General features: G+C 39.9%; 1 protein-coding gene and 2 pseudogenes across 1 annotated transcript; all 3 read right to left on the minus strand.

Annotated features, from left to right (window-relative positions):
• Nucleotides 1-1,603: 1,603 nt before the first annotated feature.
• LOC148299166 (oxysterol-binding protein 9-like) lies at nucleotides 1,604-5,890 on the minus strand. The gene is made up of 4 exons (XM_088276329.1): nucleotides 5,721-5,890; nucleotides 2,499-2,685; nucleotides 1,951-2,297; nucleotides 1,604-1,907 (listed from the first exon to the last, which is right to left on the minus strand). Exons 1-4 carry the CDS (start codon nucleotides 5,888-5,890, stop codon nucleotides 1,604-1,606), a joined length of 1,008 nt encoding a protein of 335 aa, XP_088132455.1.
• A 237-nt stretch (nucleotides 5,891-6,127) lies between these two features.
• Nucleotides 6,128-17,583, minus strand: LOC148299167 (sodium/potassium-transporting ATPase subunit alpha-4-like; annotated as a pseudogene).
• Nucleotides 17,584-17,684: 101 nt separating this feature from the next.
• Nucleotides 17,685-18,718, minus strand: LOC148299168 (sodium/potassium-transporting ATPase subunit alpha-3 pseudogene; annotated as a pseudogene).
• Nucleotides 18,719-19,417: the final 699 nt, after the last annotated feature.

Consider the following 19,417-nt stretch of genomic DNA (forward strand, 5'->3'; position numbering starts at 1 on the left):
CGCTACAAACATGGCTGGCTGATTCGAGGTAGTACAGCCCGAAGAACGCGCTATTTATTTGCATGGGAACTCACCTTGATCTATAATCAGAGTACATCTATGTGCATGTAGACGAAAAGTCAGCAAAGACCAGGCAGTGCAGTGGATCAGAGATAACGGCGTGGTCATGCATTTTGAGACATCTTCCAAGACGGCTGAGAATGTGTGTAAGGCCTATGAAGAGATTAGTAAGCAATTATTCTTAAACACTCTCAAGAACAGAAAAAACATGACTGACCAGAACAAAAATTAAATAAAATTAAGCAGTGCAGCAATAAATATCGAAAGCAAGGAGAGAGATGGCGCTAACTAATCTGGATGCTGCTGACACTCCTGATAATTTGTAGCATACATACTCTTCGATTCCTCGATGCAGCGGCCATCCCTCGATCTAATTGACCCATTAAACCAATTATGCACAATTTATGCCATATACATATTTAATTCTTACAATCGGGTGGAACATGAACTCGCCAACCGAGAAATAGAATGAACCCAATCTGCTGCTGATGCCTAACAGTCTTGTTTTTGCCAAGCAGTCTCTCCTCCAGGCCCTCAAAATCTAAAATCCAAACGATATAACAATCGTCTATAAGGTATGCAATTGCTAAAGTAGATCAAATCGAATAACAAAACTGCGTTGTCCATAAACTCCACCCATGATTTTATTGGTCCACAATCCACCAAATAAATACAAGTCAAACTGCTGGAAATCGTTCAGAACATCAAACTATAAATTAACTATGCGGATGCCACTTAGGAGATGATCGACACCAATAACTCAAAGATGAAAAAGATAGATAAAATGGAAATAAGGAAGAGTGTGATCAAAATTGATGTCGATGAGCTCGAGGCCGAGGCCGAAGCCGAGAAGAATTTGGCCTAATAAAAAGTTGAGGGCTCTGGAATACAAAAAGAAACTTTGAAATACAAAGAAGATGAGCTCTAGTGCGACTTTAAGAGCCTACTTGTAAATAATGACCAACTATTGCCAGAAAATTATCAGCAAAAGCTGAGTGCAGAAAACTCACAGCAATTAATGTCAGCAACGTTTTCAGCGCTGGAGACAGTCGAGCAACACGAAGAGGAGGATTTGTACGAGCTCGAATAAGCCAAAAAAGCATTAAAGAGTCAGATCGAAGCAATCTCCGCACAAATAAGCCTCAAAAAATAGATTTTATAATCTGAAACTGAGACCATGATTACGTAGATCCATGACCATTCCATTGTGAGGCCGTGGATGTTGTTCACGCTCATATTCATAGCATTTTTAGTAGGTGGAGCTCTAAAGGCACTCGCTTTGCACCTCCTGCAGTGATCTTCAAAATCGATCATGAGACCATCCATGATAACGAACCAGATAAATAGGAGGCTATAAATTGTATTATTATTGAGAGGTGTAATTCACCATTATAATATTGGATATTCTAATGTGTTGGTTGCGATACATAGAATTCAATCAATATACTATCCGCCAAGATGTGCTCATCGTACGCACTCGCATTGAGTAGTGATATAATGCTCATAATTCGTCAATGATTATACATAATCAATAGGATCAGGTTCATTTTGGTTGTTCGGTTTTGTACTGCTGCCTGAGTTTGGCGTCCTTCCTCTGGGCATCTTCGACCTTCTCTTTTTCGAATTGGGCCTCGTGGATCTTGCCTTCCTTCAAGGTTTGGAGATCGGACCGGTTCCTGAAGTCAGAGAGGAGGGGCTTTTCCTCAAGCCTGATTTTGAAGCCCGACAAGTACCTTCCATCCCAGTATCTGATTCCATCGAAATCCAGGAATCCGCAGTAGGTTCCATAATAAGTACTCAGCTTTTTATCATTTCCGTAGATGTGACCCTCGAAGTAGTCAGTCGGTCTTTTGATAATATGGGATGTACTTCTTTTTCATTTTGCCGTACTTTACCTCGCAGGAAAGCCCGTTCTTCTCGTCTTTCAGCTGGAAGGAGCTAATGGCCTCGGACCTCAAGCTTCCCATGAACACACCTGCAAATGTTTCCCGGTTGAAGTTCGCGTCGATTCGAGTCCCGTCAGCAAACTCAAACCACCTTTTGCCTTTGTTGGTTAAGGTCATCGAGTTGAGCCCTGCGTTGGCTTCAAAAGCATAGTACCCACAGTATCTGTAGGATTCGTTGGGGCCTATCACCAAAAAGTAACTGATTGGGGGGTGGTGTGAGATTTGCTCGCAGTAAATCCTGGTGCCATCGGAATATGAGGCTTGGAGGGTCTCGCCAATTACTGGGTTCAGCTGCGGATTAAAATGATAATACAGGCTTTAAGAACATGTTGAGGTAGTAAGAGGATGAGATGATGGAGGTGAGGGTGAATTTCATTTTCTCAAGGGGGCTACTCTCGCATGCTTTTTTCATGAAGTATGGCAACGTGCAGCCTAAATACTGAGTAACGGTTTACATGAGAGAGTTGAATTTTAAAGTGCAGTTTTGGGCACCATAGCCTTGATCGGGAAGGAAATCTTAGTCAGGTTGAGATCCCCACTTATCAATTTCTTGCCGATGAGCGCGATCATTTCTTTGCCGATTGATCGCACTTTGCTGACTTGTTTTTTATCACCGCAGATCTTGCCGCCCTTGGAATGGCCTAGTTCGTGTCTGGGCTCGTCGTCCGCAGGGTAGAATCTGCATAACTAAAGCATTACTTGATGCTCGCAATAATGTCTAGAGCCGCTTCAGGCTCTGGATCAATAAACCCTTCATAGTCCTTATCGAAATCGCAGAATGGCTCCTCTTTTGATTCTTCGATTTATAACTTTTCTGGATCGAAGCCCTTCTTCTTGAGGTCTCCCCCCAACCCCAACCCCAACCCCAACCCCAACCCCAACCCCAACCCCAACCCCAACCCCAACCCCAACCCCAACCCCATTTCTATTGAGCTTATAAAAGTGATATAAGCAATACAATCATGTAACCTATTTCATCATAAATTTAATTTAATTAATTAGAGCTATATCTATCTCATACAACACACACACATACACCAGATGCGCACTGCCTCCAATAAGCATTTCGGATTTGGTCGAAATAAATCAGAAACTTACTGATCGCTTGCATTATACAGACTAAATTGGGCTGCTGAATGGTTGAATTTGTTCATAAACCCAAAGCTTTTAGTATTGAGTTTTGCTTATTTCCAAGGGTATCCCCTACTGGCTTATTCCTATTTGTTTTGGCCTTGATTGCACCCTTTTGGACAGTTTTTACATTATTCGCCTCGTTCCTTAGGCTCTCATTCTTGCTCTGCCTTTTATAGAAATCTAACTCCCTCTTCAGAGATGCATTGGCCTTGCTTATTTGGAGACACTCCTCATGAAGGCTACTCATTTATTTGCGGGTCAGATTGATGGTGGGGAGGTGGCTGGATTAACGCTGGTCTTGACTGTAATTGCTGAGAGCATGGATAGGGATTGCTTAATTGCTGTGACAATGCAGAATCTTGGTGGGCTATGTGTTCTTGTTCTGGTGTAGCTGCAGTTCAGAGCAATCAGTCTTCAGCCGTATTGCTATGATGGATTTATCATGGTGGTTCGAGCGATTGGTGATAGATTTTTCATTGCTTATAGACCGGTTCCTGAGCCGATCGGTTTCTACTTTGATCTCGTTCAGTTGTTTTTATTGTTTCGATTGTGCCAATTTGAATTTACTTGGCTACGCTGCCCTTAAAATTCCAGATGTACTCTATTTTTATTTCTCTTTGCACTTCTGCTATTTGTACGATGCTCGCTCTTTTTACTCTGCGATTTATCGGCGCTATAGTTAACGGCGTTAGACGAGCTCCCTGCCATCGTTTTTATAGTGCAAACAAATGTAGGAAGAGTTTTCTTTGTTATTCTTCTTGGAGGCCGAAAAGGATTTGTCGATGAGCCTGATGGTGCGATCGAATGTCTTGCGTTTGCTGGTGGATTGAGGATTGTGGGCATTGGCATCGGACATTTTCTTGTGGAGCACCTAATGGAGAGGCAGAAAGATGGCTTATGAGGAAGAGATGTCCTTCAGGTTGATCGAAGAGGTGTGGATGCTCTTTTGACGATTTTTAGTGTTCTAAAGAGTTTACCTGATAGCCTTACTACAGTTTAACATTAAAATTAATCATGCAACGACTTATAATATTAACACTATATTGCTTCTATTATTCACCACCGCCTTTTATCTCCAACCCATTGGAATCCTCTGCTCATTCAAGCCTTTACTAAATGCAGGCAGGCATGCGAATTCAGGTGTCGCGCAGATCCGGATAAAGTGCGTTGCTTATATTAAAGCGTAACATATTAATAAGTTTGATTCGAATAGAATGATAATTTTATTTGGATAATTGCAATGACAAACCGTAGTGGCGACAACTTTTACAACGAAACTGGTCAAAGCTTCAACAGCAACCCTGCCTCTCTGAAAGGAAAACTGCAGACTCTATAAGTACTATTCACATTGACACGCAGACGCAAATCAAGAACATTTCTAATGAGCTCAACAACCATAAGAAGTAAGTGCAGATTCTGAGGAGCGAAAAAGACACATTGGAGTCTGTTCTAACCATGAAAACTGCAGATGTAAAGAAAAGCTTGTCGAACTAGTTAGTGCGCATTGAATAAGAAATGTATAAGTTTCATTTATTTCAGGAAGAGGCACTTCAATTTCCAAAAGGCAGAGAATAGCAGAATCCAGCAGCAAATCACAGCCCTGAAAGGATAGAAAACTGCCCTGCAACAGCAGCTACTCGGGCTCCAAAGGAGAATCACGGAACTGGAAATGCAGGTGGGAAGCGAAGGCAACTGATCAAGCTTATTCTCATTAGATATTATCATAATTTGTATTAACATTTGCATTATTTTGTGATTGTTCGATTGCGATCAAATCAAATCATAGTATTATATAAATTGAATAGTGAATGCCGAAACTGAGTAAATTCAAAGTGGTGCTGGTCGGGGATCAGAATGTTGGCAAGACTTCAGTAATATCGAGATTTATTCACGATTCTTTTGAGCAGACATCCAATGTATCAGCAATTTGTTATTTAGCCAACTGTCGGAATAGATTTCGTCACCAAAACCATGCAAGTTGACGGCGAAACGCTCCGGCTGCAGCTTTGGGATACGGCTGGACAGTAAAGATTTCGATCTTTAATACCATCATACGTGCGGGATGCTGACTGCTGCTTGATCGTATTGGATCTGAGTTCAAAAAGTACGATCGAAGGCTTTGATAAATGGTATGATTTCGTCAGAGAAACGAGAGGCCAAGATGGACTGATATATTTAGTTGGCAATAAGCTTGATTTGGAGCGAGAAATTGATAAGAAATAGGTGGAGCAGCTGGCGTAGAAAAACGGAATCAGTTATGTCTAAGTCTCGGCCAAAAATGCAACCAACATTGGGCTCCTATTCCGAAAGGTCAGCGAAAGCCTACTGGAGAATAAAAGACACAATGCGCCAGCCGATGACACGAAGCAAAGCATCGAGAGTTCGAAGACCACCGTAAATAATCAGAACATTACTCTAAGTGCAGAAAAAAATTAAGAATAAAAGAAGGCCCAGAGGTGCCAGTGCTGAGCAGTCGATGATTTCATAATATTACAGTGATACAATCCACATCATTTTAGGGTTGGCTCATGCTTGAGTACACAATAGTGCATAATATAAGTACAGATAAATCATTTGAACACTCCCTTTCCCCTTTGGGCGAGGTAGTTTTGCTGGTCAGTGAGCAACTTGCCGGGGGAGGAAGATATCGACTTGGTGACAGTTTCAAGCTGCTTCTTGCGATAAAAATCAAGCTCGTATGTTTCTCCGGGCATGACTACCTTGTTTCCCCTAAGGATATCCACATTCATTTGGAATTCGCGGTCCTTCATGAGATAGGCATGCTTCTTGACATACTAGTTCTCCTGCATTTGCTTCATGAGATACTCTCGATGCAGCCTCCTTTAATTCTCCTATTTCTGCTTTTTCTCAGACAGCATCGACTGGCTGTAGTGCTGATAGTTTTAGAACTAGTTATTATTTTTTTGGACTTCCTGGTGGTATCGATCTTGCTTTTACCTTTCGCGCTCGGATATTTGCCTCTTGAGCTAATCGGCGTAGCTCTTGTGGCTTACACTCTTGATGCTGCGAACCTGGTCATCATAATAATTCATGAACTGGGACTGGTTAGAGTAGGACTCGTCATTCCTCCACTCCTCCTGCTTGCGCTGGATGAGAGATTTCAAGTGATTCCTCTCGAAAGCCTCATGGGCCCCATAGTCGATGGTGGCTGCTCTCTACTTTAGACGCCGCAAGTACTGCTCTCGGTTTTGCTAATTTCTCTCTGCCAACTGCTCGCCCTCATACATTTTCTGATTCTAAAATTCCTGTTGTTTGGTTTTGACCTACCTGTCATGAATACTCTTGTGCTGAATAGTGTCTTTTAGGTTGGCCAGTAGTTCTTTTTTCTTCCTCTCGTTCTCTTATTTTTCTTTCCTTTAGTTCTCGGCAGCGAGCCGGTTGAGCTCCTGCTCAGCCAGCCTGCTGTTATAGTCGATGAACTCCTCTTTTTATTTTTTGGCCTCGAGGTAATACTAGTTCTATAGTTCCATTTTGACCTGCTTCTAGTTTATGGAGTACGCTCGCATTTTCTATAATTCAATCATCTTTTGGTTGGCTTAGATTGATTTCTGGATGAGACCGCGCTCGTACTGTTTTTGTCTGTCTGCTTATATGCGCTTCTTTTCGCTTTGCTCCTTCATTTGCTCATGAAGCTACTTCGAATATTGATATTTTAGTTGCTATTTCAAGTTTCGCTCCTCCTGCTCGCGCTTCAGATCCGAGAGTCTCTGAATGTCATTGATGGCCATCCAGGGCGATATTTATGGGTTCATGTTAAGCTTATTATTAATGCATTATATATTTATTGTAGCTGCTGTTTCACTAAATGGGCACATACGCGATCAAAGCAGGTGTGACAGCTTCATGTATGAGCTTCTCCTTGCTTAGCAGTCCCTTTGGCTGATTTAGTCTCTCTTCGTTTTGTATTCAGCAGTGGTCATGCTCCCTCGCATACTTTTATTTGCATCTTGAACTAAGTGGCTCTCGCTCTTATTGCTTATATTCTCCATGATTCTGCTTATCTCCTTTGCTTTGCCAATTGCTGTTTTCTCCCTTTCCCTAGACTTATCGGCAGCGTAGCTCTTATTGGACTCGGCCAGTTGTTTAAATTTATTCATTTTGTGCTTATTTATCCGAATATGCGAAATTATTTCCTCTTCCTCATTGATAATCTGCTTGGTGTTCTGGTTGCACGCACTCATTTGCTCGATTAGCTCAGTGATTTCTACAATTTAACGTGTTTTCTATGACAGGTACAAATCGTATTACTCGTTTGCCAACGACAAATTGCGGACATGATTTTAATAGACACTTTACTCTGACCTTTCAGGAGTTTAAAGCAATTGCTATTTGTTGGTGAGAAGTAAGCAATTCTATTTATCAGAAAACTGCTCCAGCTACTTGATGCTATGCGAAAGCTCCTCGAGTTTTTTTCGTTTTTTTGCATTTTTGTTTCTAAGGCTCTGCAATTAGTCCTACTTATCCCTGCATTGTTTACTGCTGCCTATACTTTGCATATAGATTTCCTGGATTCGAAGTTCCTGTTGGTCGAATTGAGTGTCGAGTTGAGACATTTGATCATGTGTCTCGCTGAGTTCTTGGTCTGCAGTGTTATTACTTTCTAACAGTTAGTTTATCTTGATCATTTTTTCTAGCAGTTCCTTACGATGATGCTACTTTTTCTGCAGGTTGGCCTCTTGGTGAGCTATTTTCTGTTTGATTTCATCCTATTTAAGAAAGAGCTTATCGAATTTATATTTGGCCTTCGATTATTATTCCCGCAGTTTGAGAAGCACATCATCAAGATACTATAGCTCATTATGGGCTGACAAACTTTGTGAAATGAAGTTGGCAATTGCCAGTTTGGATGTGGATATCCGATTGCCTAGTTTCAAGATCTATTGCTGCAAAGTTGATAAGTAAGCCTGCGAAGTCTGGAGACTTGCTGTTAAATTTTGAACCTTTTATTTTAATTACATTTTATTATGGCATGCGATGCCAATGGCATTCACTAGGCAGAAAAAAAATGACATATTCATAGAAAATAGAGTTAGGTCACAGGAGGCTAAACATAAATAAGGTCAATAAGAATTAATTGCAATCAGCATGAGGCCATAATTTAAAGCCGCTCCTGGATTTATGCCTTGGTTATAACTCTTTACGGTTCGAGTATCTTTTAAAGGCTTTTCTTTGAGTTTTAAGAGCTGCTGCCAATCAGGTTGATTAGCCAATGAGCAGTCAGTAAATCGCCCTCCTTTTCCAGCTTAGTTGCGTCGATGATCTTTAAATACTCCTTGATGACTTGACCCGGCGAGTCAGTGCTTGTGATAACTCGCATTTTGATTTTGTCAGTGTATCTATTAAAGTACTCATTGATGACTTATTTATACTTTTTTATTGCGGGGTTAACGATTGGGTTCAGATAATCCTCACAGTTTTTCAGATTGTACTTTTTGTTGATTTAGAGGTGGGCGCCACATATTAATTTCTTGAGCATAGTGACCATTCGGATGGCTTCATTGCCTAGGATATTTTGGACTTTGGTTGCATCTTCTAGAGGATGCTCATTGAGTTTTTCCCAAGTCTTGAAGTATAAACGAAACAGTATGATCTATTTGGTGACTTTGTTGTTGTTCCAGTCTATTTTCGACCGAGTCAGATTGGCATCTTCGGCACTCTACTTCTGAGGCATTTCGCTCGCTTTTTTTATGAGGGTTGGCTGCTTTTCAATACTTTTTCTTTCGTTTACTGGAGGATTGTTTAGCTTGTTTGTTATTTCAGAAAGAGCACGTTTCCTGGTTTCCGGAAGTGACTGTTTCTTTATCAGGTGCAAATCATTTTCTACGGAAATGTTCTATTTGTCTTGCTGCACTTTCTTCTGCATTTTTTATATTTTTGGTGAGCTGGCTTTTTCGAATTGCCAGGATTTCATTTATTTGAGTGACATTCTCCTAAACTCGGAGACCTCTAAGCATTTCTTAATGAATCGCTGCATATTGTCAGATACTTTCACCGAAAAGGTTACAGGCACCTTCGTCATTTTGCTAATAAGTTCGCGCTCAGTCTTGCACTACCATGGAGTCTTCCCGTGCAGTAATTAGTATGTCATAATTCCGATCGACCAGATGTCATTGCCTACAGAATATATGTTACTTTCGAGAGCCTCAGGGGACATATAAAGCGGACTTCCTACGTTATATTTCTATTTCTATTTGGATAGCTTAAATCGCTTTGCAAATCCGAAATCGGCAATTTTTGCTACTTTCTTATGCACAAGAACATTGGCCAGCTTGAGATCCCGATGAAAGAACCCATTCTATGCAATATTAGTATAGCCGTCCACAATATTTTGGATGATAGGCAGAGCTTCGGCTTCGGTGAGCCTCCTTTTTTTCTTGAGAATGTCAGAGAGATCCCCTTCACTGCAGAATTCAGTGACAATGTAGCATGACCTCGCATCTTTAATGACATCAAAGCATTTCATAATGTTGTCGTGCTTGAGAGTGGTTAAAGCCTAGATTTCAAAATTGAGCATTTCCCTTGCGGCCGAATCCCGTACTCCTTTCATGTCGATGATCTTGATAGCAACAGTTTCTTCTACAATATGAGCATAACTTAATAACAAAATAGCATGCTGCGTCTGCATGCTTTAACATTTCTTTACTTGTCTAATCGTTGCAGCCGCGATACACAATGGAACTGAAACCTTTGCCGATCTGGTCGATAGGGCTATATGAAAAGTTCTTTATCTTTAATGACTTTCCCTGATAGCTGTGAAGCATCCTTATATTTACTTACGAAATATTAATTTAACGATATTATATTATTGCAATAAACCTATAGGTTATTTATATACAATCTCGTAAATATTCTCATCGCCGAATAGTATGGAAGGATAGGAAATCAAGTGTCAGAAATCGATTTTCTGCAGCGCATTTCTTCAATTTCTTGCTTATTATTTCTCCTCCTTTTTTCTCCTCCTTTTTTCTTCTCCTTTTTTCTCCTCGTTATTTTCTCTTCGTCATTCCCTTCGCCTCTTTCCTCGCCTCTTTCCTCGTTTTTCATTTCCCTTCATCTCTCTCCTAGTCTTTAATTTAAATAAACTGACGCTTTGGCCAAGCATTTGAGGTGCAGAGCCTTTTAAACAACTCTAATCCTCTCTCTGATATTATAAAGATGCTTTCATGGTAAGTTTCAGCCACAATAATATAATATCCGTTTGTCGTCCAAGGAAGATTCGAGATAAAATTTAAAGATGCAAATAATAATGCTATTATTTTTATAATCAAGAAATATGACCCAGAACTCTTGCCCCTCACTCAAAAGCATACTATTTAGGCTGCTTTGTTTGTGGTGATGAAAACAATTAAATTCCCTTTTTGACATTTACATTTCTGCTCTTAAATCATATGATATTTTCTGTTATACTCCTTTCTGATTGTGCTCCCCAAAGATTAAATGTAATGGCAGATGGCGAATATCCTGAAGAAATCTTTTATTTAGAGGGTGAATCTGGCATTTTATTTCAGTAATTTCTATGATTTAAATAATGTGTTTCTTAAAAATATGTATCAACAAAGCAAACTTAATTTTTCGCCTCAGCAGCCAAAGATTACTTCCGAAAGACCTATTAAATTAGAAGAAGAGTACGTGTTTGTGCCTTACATGAGGGATACTGTCGCTCATTGGTCTAATTGGTTCAAAAAAGAAGAGGAGTTTGTGCGAATTTACTGGATGATCTCAAAGAATAATTGGATTATAAATTCCCTCGCAAAGGTAGAATATCCTTTTATTCAGGATTTGGCTTTATCTGAAGATTAGATTCCGTAATAAATACGAGTTTACAGTGATCAGAAACTGGAACAGAATATTTTTTGGCAAACTCAGAGCCGGGATTACAAGCCAGAAGTAGAAGTAAATCTTTTGTTTAAATTGTTCGGAACTCAACACTACAAGTATAAGCTGAAGCTGAGTGAGCAGCTCATTCCACCTCTGATTAAAGAGAGGAATTTTAATATAGCAGTTATGCTCGTGGATAGAGCAGGGAAGATTCGAAGGAACGGTATGTTTTGATTGATTAATAGGCAATCTTCTGAATCTTTGCATGGCTATTGCGACGGAAAACGGGGAGTGGATATTCAAAAGCAAAGATGGTGAACCTATCATCAAAGGAAAAACGTAAGTTGAGCTTCTGAAAGGAGCAACCTAATTCACAAAGATCTACTTCAGAGATGTCAGCAGAAACTACTTCAATGGAAGATTGACTATCGTCATCTATTGCAAGCCTTCAACTCTAATTTATAACTTCAGTGGAGGGTTCTAGAAGATAACCTACGAAGAAATTTAACCACTACTCATCAAAAATGTTTATGTTAAGGCCAAAAAGACTAATGGCATACAATTAAGGCGACTATAAACCAAATGATTACGTTTCTCTCTTAGAAAAATTATCCACTTTTTTTAACTTTTTTAATTTATGTGGTTTCAAATTCGATTCCTGACTTTATTATTAATCATATTATTTATTCATGAATTTTTTGAATAACCTCAAAAAATCTCTCCGAAGTCTCTTTGTGAATTTTAACGTCAGAAGTACGATGGGATCCCCAGTTACCCAAATAATTGGCCTAAATACAGCAATGTTTGTATGACATAAATAAACGCAGATTACATGGCAGATGGCTGAAGTCTCTGAGTCGTTTTTGGCCCGTCATTTCGCGTTCGATCGCGCGAACATCAAAGAAAACAGATATTATACCTTATTCACATATGCGTTTTCGCACTTTTCTTTAACGTCTTACTGTATAGATTCATTGATGCATAGTGATAAATATGATGATAATCGGGTCATTTGGGAAAGCCTTAAAGGTACAGTTTAACAATAGAATTATATGGCTGCTGTATTTGCTTGGGGGCAGCATGGGAGGAATCTTTATGTACTTAGGGATGCCGCATGTCCCCATGGCCATCCCACAAGTGGGAGCAGACGGAGCAATTATCTCCATGATTACATTCTATGGCTTATTCAATATGCACCAAACTGTCATGTTTTTCTTCATTCCTGTGCGGATGTGGGTAAATTTTATATAATTAAGGTTTTAATAGGACTTCTCGGTCTCTACTGCATAAACTAGCCGTCAAGAAAAAGCTTGGGAGGAGCGTTCGCGGGACTAATGATCTACCAGCTTTTCAAAATAAAAGTAATTTGATGGTTGGCTTCACAATGCAATTCGACTCTAATGATCGGCTTTGATGCCATAATACCTAATATATGCTGAGTTATGCTGCAGTATATTGGTATCAATATAAATTCGCGGAATAATTATCAAAAATAGAGCGAGGATTCATCCAGGGTGTTTCGAATGCTAATTTATAGCTCTTCTCGTTCTTGCTGTTTGTCAGTGATTTTTTTTGTCTTCACCACGAACCTGATCTCTTCCAACTTTTCTAGCAGGTATTTGATGTAGGAGTTGGGGGCCACCAATCTCACTGTCTGCTTCTTGTTGTTTAATGAGTTCATTTGTCCTCCTTCGACGAAGATTCTTATGATGCACTCGATGTGTTGGTTTTAAACTGCCAAATGCAAAGCTGTTCTGCCATAGATATCTTTTGAAAGTGCGTTTGCTCGAAATTTTTGTAGGAGTATCCTGCACAGATAAACGTGTCCCTATCGAGCTGCCCAGTGCAGGCCAGTCATTTGCTGTTCATCAATGTCGAATGCCAGCTCAGGGTTTTTCTCCAAAAGGTTTTCGGCTTCCCTGTCGCCATTGCGGGCCATTAAAAAGAAATCGACACTGTTGTAGAAATTATGAGACTTTTTAATAAAGCCTTTGTTTTTAATGATCTCTTTGAGCGAAAGATTCTTTTATTTCATTTGTTTGGCTAATGCTTTTATTTCGCCTCTGAATCTCTATCGGCGGTCAAAGGCTTCAACTTTTAAAAGCTTCCTTTCATTTAGCTCGGGCTTATACTTTTCAATCGTAGATTTATAGCTCCTGTTCCTTGTTTCTGCTGGTTTCCGATCAATAAATTTACTTTAACTGAGGATCCAATCACCCACATAGCCTGGCTTCTGCTTGGGGATTTTAAATGGAACCTTCGGGACTATTTCATAAGTATATGGCTATTCAGAGAGTTTCGGAGGAGGATTTGGGGGACCCGGGAAATACACTTTCAGTTTTCTCGGTAATGTTCGAAATAAGAGAGGTTCAGCTTCGACTCCAATGTGGCTTTCGTTCCTGAGAAAATCTTCGAGAGGACTGGTTTACTCTATTTCAGCAATCTTCTTCTTATAGGCTTGCCCCACTTTTGACTAAATTTGGATGTTTTTCTTGGTTTTGACGGTGTGGGCTTTCGTGTAATGCGAGACAATTCTGTCATGCATGTCTGCTAATTTCATCACTTTCTTAATTTTATTATATGCATAGTGCACTTGAGAGATGAGAGTGCATCTGATTGGAGGAACAATAAAGAAGCAGACCAGGCGATAGTTCAATGGTCAGGTTTAGTTATCGAGGCATCCCAACCCCAACCCCAACCCCAACCCCAACCCCAACCCCAACCCCAACCCCAACCCCAACCCCTTACAACTTCGATGAAATTAGAGATTAATTCGTCATCAGAAAATATTTATACTTCAAATTCATTATTTTTTTATTGAGATACATTATTCATTTAAAACAATACGTTCTCCCTCATGATATAAGCCAAAAATCGAACAGAAAGTGATTTATTAAGCTTGATTCCTGGACTCGCTATGTCCTTTGGGATCATAAAGAGCTCCTTTATATTAGATACTCAAACACTTTCGCATATGCCTGTTACATTGTACCCCTATGTGCTACCCGAATCGACATTTAAGACATTAGTGAAAGCTCATAAGATTTGGCAGCAGCTGCTTGTCAAAGTAGTGAATAATTAGCAATATTTATCGATCTTTTTGAAGAGCATTTGCCAGAAGGATGATTTTATGGCAAAAATAGCAGAAATCTATCTGCAGAATAAGGACACCGCCAAGAAAAGATATCAAGTAGCATGCTCTCGAATCGACTACATGGGTGACGATCATCCTGAGCTTGTCGAAATAAATTTAATGTCTATAGGCCTTCTCGGAATCAGCGATCGAGTTCAGGCTTTAACCAATGTTTTGAAAGTCTTAAGGGATGGCATACCCGAGGGCGAACTGTAATACCCTTAGAATAAAAACATGGCAACCTTCTGTTCCTCGGTTGCTCGATGCTTGGAGATGAACGAGCTCACAGATGGGTACGTCATGCTCGTTTCTCTATCGAAATAGTTTAATTTCGGAGACCAGAATACCTTCAAGCTTGAACTCCTCAAACTTGGGAGAATAACGATCAGTGCAACACTTGAGGAGCTTTTGCAATAGCTAAAAATATCAGAGACAAACGAGGCCAGCTTCAGAGGCAAGAAAATAGACTGTTTTTATTTCAGATCAACCTACTCCCCGAGCCATTATCCAACCGAATAGTACTGGGAGCTGAGAAGAAAGATTGAGAGTTCAAATACAATTAAGGTACCTTCAATTTAAATGATCATTGTTAACTCGAAAAGCATGCAGGCTGAACTCCACAAGAAGTAAATTCTCCTCAACTATCTAAACGAGGAATAGGCCAACGAAATCCTGAGTCTCACAAACTAAATATACGCGTTGACCGACTACGATGATGAGTTTTTAGAGAGTCTTCTTCATAAAATGCAGGGAGGAAACTATGTCCTGAAGCCAAACCGATAAGGGGGAGGGAACAATTTCTTCGGGGAAAACGCGTATAACAAGATGAAAGAACTCATCGCCAATGGCGAGCATCATGGCTACATCGCCATGAATAAAATTAAAGCCAAAGTCATGTCAAACTATTTCATTGTTGATTTCAGCCATAAGAAGATGCCCGAAACAACTGTATAGATATCGACACTTGGCTCCTTCATTTATAAGAATGGATAAATCTTAAACAATTAGTTCAGTGGAACTCTCGTGCGCTAAAAATAGGCCCATACGGAAGAAGGGGGAATCGCGATCAATAAAGCAGCTGTTTCTGGTCTCCTCATTCAAACTAAAAAATGATTAAAGCCTTTTATAAAATATATATATATATATATATGACACATATTTTTTAATAATCATCATAATAGTATAGAAGAGTGCGCAGTTGTTTCGCTGAACATTTTCAATGTTTTTTTATCTAATCGGTAGATATTCGTAATGCATATACTTTTAAATTCGTTTGATACTGTGTGAATATCGCAATTAAGTGGGGTCGCAATTAAAGATAAAAAACATTTAGATTAATTCAAACTGTTTGTTAATTATTAGACAATTATTTATGTTGCATTGAATCACCATAATAAATTTCTCTGCCACCAGTTGGGGTACCCGTTGTTGGTATCCAGATTGATCAGCATTTTTCTGGTTTCCTCCCAGATGAGAAGCAGCATCGAAAATCCGAGCCCAGGGATTCCGAGCATGAAGAAATCAAGCGGTCTTCCTCCGAAAACTCCATTCACTCCCGGCACGTACAACAAGAAAATAAACACGCACGTTTCAGAAATAACTCCGAAGAACATATGTTTGTTCACTCCTGAGTAAATTAGGGATACCTAAAATATAAAACAACTTTACTTTTCGCGATTTGCATGCGAACACATTGGACCATTGAACCATGACGACGGTTACAAAGTAAGATGACTGAGCATAATAGAGAGCTTCGACTGTATAAGCGACCGGCTGATGAGTGATGGGAGAATTAGTTCCTAAGACATCTATTGGCCAAGTGAAATCCAGTTCATATTTTCCTGTAGCAGTATTGCAAGTAGTGAAGAATCCTCTCAAATCAACTGCAGAGTTCGATGTCGCGAGCCAATTTGGGAAACCAATATTTTGAACGCTGTTGGCCACGCAAGGCCATTGTAGAGCTAAGCAGTTAAAGTTTGGGGCTGCAATATCGAAGTTGTATGGGACGTCATAGAAATAATCGATGTTATTATTATTTGCTTGAAGAACACCATCAACAATTTTGAAAGGAACAGCTGTATTCCTGTTGACCAGCCCGAAGAGCATACTTGGCTCGAACCCATAAAGTCTCATCACTACGAAGTAAGTAAAGAATCCTCCGGCAGTAGCAATTTCGCCCATTTGTCCATAGGCATGGGCTAAAAGCCTTGCAGTCACTAAATGCTCATCTGGCTTTCTGGGTCTTCTTGTCATGATGTCGACTTCTGCTTCTTCATAGGCCAGAGAAAGGGCCGGGTAGATATCTGTACCGACACAAATACATAACATGAAAATATTCGAGAGAGGGAGAGGAAGTCGGAATACAACGAGGGCGACAAACGGCCATATTTCTGTCATGTTAGAAGTTAGCAAGTATACAATAGTCTTTTTCAAATTATCGAAGATTTTTCTCCCTTCTTCAACGCCATCCACAATAGATCCGAAGTCATCATTCAGTAAGATCATATCTGCGGCGTCTTTTGTGACATCTGATCCTGAAATTCCCATTGAAATACCGATATCTCCCTGCTTAATAGCTGGAGAGTCATTGACACCATCACCTGTTACTCCGACAATGTTTCCAACGCTCTGACAGGCTTTGACTATTTGCAATTTTTGGGCGGGAGTTGTACGAGCAAAAACGATTTCAGGCTTTCTCACCCAAGAGGTCAATGTTGCTTCACCCTCTTAATCTCCATTTTCAAATGCTTTTGTAATCATATCTCCATGGATGACAATAGCCCTCGCTTTGATTAAGGCTTCTTCTGAGCTGTATCCTTCTTATTTGAGATCCTCATTGGTCTTCAATGTGATAATTCCGATTTGTTTGGCAATTGCTCCAGCAGTAGGAGGCTGATCACCAGTCACCATAATAACCTTGATTCCTGCGGACTGGCATTTTTTGATTGCATAAGGAACAGACTATTTAGGAGGATCCATCAAAGAAATTAAGCCAACGAAAACATAATTTTAAATTGGGAAATTGAAGTTTGAGGGAGTCGATGTAACAAATTAGTAATTTGGGCCATAGACTTATTTGTTTAGAGGTAGCATACCGAACCCGAGCACTCTTTCACCATTTTTACCGAATCGCAAGTTCACCTAATCAAACTTTCTTTTCTACTCAGCACCTATTGGAATATACCTTCCTTCATGAAGGACTCTCCCGCAATACTGCCAAATCTTTTCTGGAGCACCCTTTATGTAGCTCACATAATGATGATCTGGTCCTTCTTGTCTCACAATGGAAAGCGCATATTTATTTGTAGAGTTGAAAGGCATTTTAGAATCAGATTTGTCTTTGCATTTTCCCAACGAATAAAGTGATCTTGTGGATCCAATGTCTTAAATGACCTGATAGAATTTAACAAGTGCTGTCTCAGAAGCATCACCCATAACGGGCGCCTCAGTATATTTAAAGCCGGGCTTCATAGTATCTTATCTTTCCACATCGAATTTGGCTTCAGAACAAATCATGGCAGTGTGATGAAGAATTTTAAATGAAGGGTCTTCGGTGTCATATTAATATTCGAATTGAGCCCCTTTGATCTATTTATTATGACCTCGGCGAACTTCACCGTCATACCATAAATTCTCGACAGTCATCTTATTTTGAGTCAGGGTTCCTGTCTTATCCGAGCAAATGCATGAGGTCGAGCCCAATGTTTCGACGGCTTCTAAGTTCTTGACTAAAACCTGTTTCTCTGCAAGCTTTTTCGCAGTAATGGCCAAGGAGATTGTGATGCAAGCAAGTAAGCCTTCAGGCACATTTGCGACCAAAATACCAATACCGAAAATCAAACATTCTAAGGCACTGTACTTCACAACGAGTAAAGCCATTAAGAAGAATACAACTCCGAGAGTCATTGCAATTACTGTAATGATAAGGACGAATCTGTCAAGTTCGACTCGAAGGGGAGATTTTTGAGTTCCACCAGTTGAAGCTAAATCTGCAATTTGGCCCATGATAGTTTTCTCTGCAATTAAGATGACAATGCCTCGACCTCTTCCTTATTTGCATAAAGTTCCGAAGAAAGCGATATTTTTGGTTTCGAAAGGCTCCTCTGGGTGAGTGCATTCCGGTGATCTCAAGAGAGGCTCCACTTATCCTGTTAAGGGTGAGTTATCTACTTTCATTTAAATTGAGCTGATGATACGTAAATCTGCTGGCACTTTTTCACCACTCAATACTTCAACAATATCTCCTCTTACAAGCTTTTCTGCGGGTATCTGCGTAAGTTTGCCATCTCTGAGGACTTTACAAACAGACGGCAACATATTTTTAAAGCCCTCCATTAGGGCTGCAGATTTGGACCCCTGCGAGTAGGTGATTGCCCCTGTGAGAAGCACAACGAACATCAAGACAAAAGCTAAATACAAGTTAGGCAAATTTCCTTCAGGCTGAATGATATAGATCACAATGCAGAGAATAGACCCGACCCATAACATGATAGCAAACCAATTTGTCACTTCTTTTAAGAACCTAAGCCATCCCGGCTCCTTTTTTTTCTAGGGCAACTTATTGTCGCCTTCTTCAGCATTTCTCTTAATGGCCATCTCAGTGGTTAATCCTATATAAATTTGATGTTACCTGTCTCGAGGTTGGTGCCGAATCTGAAGCAAAGCTAATCAAGTGGGATTCTATGCTCATCCATCTTCTGGACTTGATTTGCCTTTTCCTGGTTTTTCTCGTCGAGGGCAGCTTTCCCTTCTGTGTGCTTCACTGAGTTGGAAATATTAATTACAGTCAGGGTTTCTTGGAGCCCTTGGTGCATCAGGGTTTAGTCCTTTAGACATTCTAGATGTCTTTCTGGACTGCTCAGCATTGGCAGTGTTATTCATTCTCTGTTTGAGTCCTTGAAACTCAACAGCAAAGGAGCTTGTTCTTGGTCGGTCAGCATCATATGCTCCACCTGCTTGAGATCCTTTTCTTCCTCCAAAAGGTTCTAACTCAACTTCCTGCATTAAATATTATGCTATTAAAAAGCGAATCCATCATTTCAACAATAAAATTCGTCATCAAATACACTCTAATTAATAATCCTACTTAATCTCGATAATCATCCTTGCGATTAACGATGCATTCACTAAGCTGAACTAAAAATTAAACATAATGACCTGATTTAATGCTTGAAATTCGAGTATTTAATAGTTCGCCGATTGCCTCATCATAGAATGGTATAAACTTCATTGTGAAACAAGGCATAAGTTAATTGATGCTGATAACAATGAAGATTCAGGATTTTAAATATAAATATCATCATCA

The sequence above is a fragment of the Brachycentrus maculatus genome, unplaced genomic scaffold (assembly GCF_059751285.1).
Source record: "Brachycentrus maculatus isolate JH-2025_06_01 unplaced genomic scaffold, ASM5975128v1 h1tg001299l, whole genome shotgun sequence".
NCBI lineage: Eukaryota > Metazoa > Arthropoda > Insecta > Trichoptera > Brachycentridae > Brachycentrus > Brachycentrus maculatus.

What these genes read in the sequence shown, in the direction of transcription:
- LOC148299166 (XM_088276329.1), bottom strand. Translation starts at nt 5,890, where the DNA reads ATGAATGTGGATATCCTTAGGGGAAACAAGGTAGTCATGCCCGGAGAA. An exon ending in CCTTCCCGATCAAGGCTATG is followed by an intron (nt 2,298 to 2,498) that starts GTGCCCAAAACT and finishes TTTAATCCGCAG; the next exon opens with CTGAACCCAGTAATTGGCGA. An exon ending in GGGCTTTCCTGCGAGGTAAA is followed by an intron (nt 1,908 to 1,950) that starts GTACGGCAAAAT and finishes TATTATCAAAAG; the next exon opens with ACCGACTGACTACTTCGAGG.